The sequence below is a fragment of the Benincasa hispida genome, unplaced genomic scaffold (assembly GCF_027475165.1).
Source record: "Benincasa hispida cultivar pf3 unplaced genomic scaffold, pf3_genome.v1.1 HicScf32, whole genome shotgun sequence".
Classification (NCBI taxonomy): Eukaryota; Viridiplantae; Streptophyta; class Magnoliopsida; order Cucurbitales; family Cucurbitaceae; genus Benincasa; species Benincasa hispida.
Window position 1 is genome coordinate 29,861 of NW_028326404.1, and position 4,768 is coordinate 34,628.

The window sequence follows — 4,768 nt, forward strand, 5'->3', positions numbered from 1 at the left end:
GTTTGGATATGAATTGAATTATAGTTTGTTTGACTTTATGCTCGTTGAAGTTGAGTTAAAGTCACCTTGACAGTTTCTTTTAATTCATGTAGACATAAAAATACAAAACGTGAATGAAGTAAATTGAAATTACTAATTGGAAATTCCAAAATATATATATTAAAAAAAAGAAAAAAGAAAAAAAAGAAAGTAAAGAAGAAGCGGTTTTGGTGGCGTCCTCTTATTTTCCTTCTTCCTCTTTCTTTTCGGTCTCAAAATAATCAAAACGAAGGGTTAGAGAGAGAAACAAAACCCCGAAACCAAAAAAAACAAACAAACAAACAAAGGCAGGCTAGAGAGAGAAACAATCCTCAAGAGAAGAGAGAGAGGAGAGAGAAAAGTGTGTTGAAAGACCAATCTGACCTCCGTGTCCGGCTGCTTCTTCTTCCTCCTTCTCCTCCTCCTCTCTCTTCCGCCTCTCCCTGTGTTCCACCATGAATGAGAAGGCCAACGTTACCAAGGAGCTTAACGCCCGCCACAGAAAGGTACCCCTTCCCTCTTTCCATCCTCTGATTCTTTCTTCTTCGGATCATCAATCTTTCTCCATTCTATTTGGTGGTCGTTTCTTCCCACTCCTCCCCTTCCTTTCCTTTGTCGCTAATCACTTTACCAGAAATGAGTTTTGTTGTCTGTGTTTTTCTGTTTCAATCAATTTTCTGTTTATTAGGTATAGATTTGGATTTTGTTCTTTTTTTTTTTATCTTGTTGTATGTTATCGACTGAAATGGTTATGGATTTGGGCTTCGGTTCGTTTGATCTCCTTGTTTGGATCAATTGCAGTTTATCCGACGTTTAAATTAGCAATTTGTTGTTTTATTTTTGTCTTCTCGCGGTCTTTTTGTTTCCTTCTGAGGATTTCATTGAATTCTGGCTTGTGGGTTTCAGTTTTCTTTGTTTCTCGATTGCACCTGATTCAGATTACAACGTCGATTACGTGTGAGTTTGAGTATCCTTATTTTGTGATTGTGATTAATCGTGTCTATATCGATTTCTTAAGCGCAATTCTCCCAATTATAATTCGGGAGTTGTAATTACAGACAAGAACCATTTTTTTTTTTAAAAAAATCGGCATCTCATTTCTTTTCTTCTAGGGGCCTGGATAGGAGGAAGGAATTGAACTCGTTATTTTAAATATATTTGAGAAATGACAAAAATCTTTTAATTAAAATAGTGTTCTTGGAATGAAGTGTCCGCTCGAGTAATTTGGATTTTACAGAATCCCAGTTGCTTGGTCTCACATATTTTTCAAACTTCGTTCACAACCATTTTCTTAAAACTTAATCCAAATCTAATTGAATCATAGGTTGCTCCATAACCATGGAACAAACTATGGAAAGTTTTAATGTCATCAGTTCTTTGTCCTCTCAGTTAATTTTCATGACAATGCGTCTGAAGAAAGAATTTTCTTTTGAAACCTGTATAATTGTTTTATCAAATCCAAGTACTCCCTACCATACACCACCTCTCCCTAACTATAATATGTAAAACACTGAAAAGAGCACATCCTTCTTTCTATAACCTGTAAAAGAAGTTGATTGTCCATATACCTGAGTGACTGAGTTAGAGCACACATGCTTCCATTTACCTCCAAAGAGTTGTTTCAACCTTAAAAGAGAGTTATTCTAACTCGAGTTGCTTGCATGTCTGTTTTCCTAGTTCTTAACATTCTGCATATGTCTACCTTTTTTGAAATTTTGGATGATGATTTCCCTTCCCTTTGTGGCTCCTCAACTGCCCATGTTCTCTCTTCCTTTTTCTTTTTTGAAACGGAAACAAAACTTTTCATTGGTATAAGGAAAAGAGGCTATTTCTCAAAATAAAATGAAACAAAATAGCAACGAAAACACGAAAACATAAAAGAGAAAGAAATATCAGTAGATGCATCCGGATATCTCAACTCGGTTGAATGTTTTCTGTTTTGTAGTTGCTAATCTGATGCAGACTTTTAAATAAAAATGAGTACAATAAGTGGGGGTGGGGGGTCTGAATCCCCGACCTTAGGGAGGTAGTATGTGCCAATTACCACTTAGCTATGTTCGCTTTGGCGATGCAAACATTTTAACATCACCATTTTTACACGTACTTGTGTTTGGTAATGTTTTAGTTGAGTAACATACGGGAAGAAAGATTTCTTGAGTAGTAGACTTCAGACGTTTCTATTCAATACACCCTTTTTCTGGTTAATGGTTGCTCCTTACTTTGATTTATCAACCTGGTTCTTTTGATTAAATTCTTACCTTTTATGCTCTTATTATGTGCAGATATTAGAAGGGCTTCTTAAGCTGCCAGAAAATAGGGAGTGTGCTGATTGCAAAGCTAAGTATGTTTTCTCAATTCTTTATCATTCTCACGTTGTACTACTGAAGCAAGCCCTATTTTACACAATAAATAGCCCAATGTTATTTTGAATAAATGCATGATAATTGATTTCTGTTTTGTAGGGGACCACGATGGGCTAGTGTTAATTTAGGCATTTTTATATGTATGCAATGTTCTGGGATCCACAGAAGTCTTGGTGTTCACATATCAAAGGTAGTGTTTTGATTTATATATAGCTGAGGAAAAAGAAATCTTGGCTCCCTTAGGAATACTGACGACATTTGAGTTATGCATTGGATGTATTAGGCGGTATATCAAAGATATACCTGCTTCTAGCTTTAATAATCTCTTATTCTTGACCATAAGTGCTTGCCTTTTGGGACTAGTGTTTCCATGATTTTATTTTTTTATATATCTTGGCTAATCTTGACTGACACTTATTCCTTTTGTGTCTCTAGTACCCAGGTAATTGGTTCAATTGACAATTATTGCTTCTATCATTTGAGTAACTGTACCTTGAGTGACTCTATTTGGCTTAATATTGTAGGCGTCAATTTTTTTTAAATACTTTCAACTTCGGCCTATCTTTCAACTTCTGGCCATTGTTCCTTTATATCTCTAGCACGTTGGCAGTGAGTCTGAGAAGGGTTTGACGGCTTTTTTTTTGCAGGTACGGTCTGCTACCTTGGATACCTGGCTTCCAGAGCAGGTTACTTTTATACAGTGTATGCTTTCCAACCTATAGTTTTATTTTTTTCGGTCCACATTGATTTCTTTTCTTACCAAGATTGTGTTTGTGTAGCAATGGGGAATGAGAAGGCAAATAGTTATTGGGAGGCGGAGCTACCACCAAATTATGACAGAGTTGGGATTGAGAATTTTATTCGTGCAAAGTATGTTCAGAGTTTTAAGCTAGATTTACCAAACAACATTCTCTTACAATAGAACTATGCTGCATCAGTAATGTTTATCAGTATCTTGAGGTTTAAAAGAACTCCGCATTATGCAAATTTTACAGATATGAAGACAAGAGATGGGTTCCTAAGGATGGCAAACCAAGATCACCATCTCAAGTACAGGAGGAAAAACCTTCTTTGCATGGGCAGAGGCTTGTGGAAAGAAGTGGATCAGGGTATTCAGGCCATTCTGAAAATTTGTTCGATGGAAGGAAGAGAGTTCAAACTCCTAGTGCGAAAGAGAGTATACCTGCCTCGAGAGTTAGTCTTCCTGTTCCTCCGAGAGGACCTGAACAAGTATGTTGGCTTTTCTTCCGTACTTAACAATTGGATGTTTCTATTAAGAACTTTCAAATGAATTTCGTTATGCAAAAATTACTTTTGACTTGGGACATGTAATGGAAGACAAAAGATACACGAAAACTGTGAATTGTAAATTAGTTATTTAGCTAGAAATTCATTTCATAATATTGCTTATTTACTGCTAAATGAACTTGTAAATGTTTAATTGTGCTTATTTCAAAGGTTTTACATTCAAAATTAAGAGAATATGTATGTGCTATTATTTGATAGGCCATCAATAATGTATTTTATAATTTATGTATAAAATGATGTTCTTCATGTATTCCCCTTCGGCCTTCACAAACGACTCATGTCGTTTTTGTTTGGCCTGAGGACCAAACTGGTGTAAGTTATGGCGTTCCCTCAGCTCAATTCAGGGTTAAGTGAACAATGGTCTAGGTTTATGTCCATCTTTTTCTTTTGACCTTTATCATTTGTGTTCTCTTACACATCGTTTTATTTCTGATTTTCTTGTTTGGTGGGGAGCTTTGTTTTTTGTTTTTTTTTTTTCCCCTTTCGTTTGGCTTTCATCGGTCTCTAACTAATAGAGAAACGACAAAGGTTGTCTCTCTCTTGTCTTTGATTGGAGAGTTTGACTTTAGGCATGGAAAGAGGGACATTCGCGTTTGGAGTCTCGAACCACTTGAGGGCTTCTCTTGTAAGTCTTCTTTCGGTATTTGTTGGATCCCAATCTCGTTAGTAAGTTGGTTTTTGATGCCTTCTGGAGGATTAAGGTTCCAAAGAAAGCTAAAGTTATTTTCTTCACAAGTTTTACTGGGTCGTGTGAACTCGTTGAACCGGCTTTTGAGGAAATTACCTTCACTAGTTGGTCCTTCCTATTGCATTCTTTGTCAAAAGGTGGAGGAAGACCTGGATCATCTGTTATGGAGTTATAAGTTTGCGAGGTCGATATGGAACTACTTTTTCCAAGAGTTTGGTTTCCTATTGTTCCTCAAACGAGTATCAGTGGTTTGAACAAGGAATTCCTCCTCCATCCGCCCTTTAGGGAGAAGGGTTGCTTTCTTTGGGAAGCAGGGGTGCATCATTCTCTAGGTGTTATGGGGAGAGAGAAATAACAGTGTTTGAGGGTTGGAGAGGGACCCTTTTGATGT

The 4,768-nt window shown here is 36.7% G+C and overlaps 1 protein-coding gene across 1 annotated transcript; it reads left to right on the top strand.

Moving 5' to 3' along the window:
* The first annotated feature begins 253 nt into the window (after positions 1 to 253).
* LOC150030305 (ADP-ribosylation factor GTPase-activating protein AGD5-like) lies at positions 254 to 3,653 on the top strand. Its single transcript, XM_090309838.1, has 6 exons — positions 254 to 524; positions 2,301 to 2,359; positions 2,481 to 2,571; positions 3,029 to 3,083; positions 3,161 to 3,251; positions 3,377 to 3,653. Exons 1-6 carry the CDS (start codon positions 474 to 476, stop codon positions 3,636 to 3,638), a joined length of 609 nt encoding a protein of 202 aa, XP_090165964.1. The 5' UTR covers positions 254 to 473; the 3' UTR covers positions 3,639 to 3,653.
* Positions 3,654 to 4,768: the final 1,115 nt, after the last annotated feature.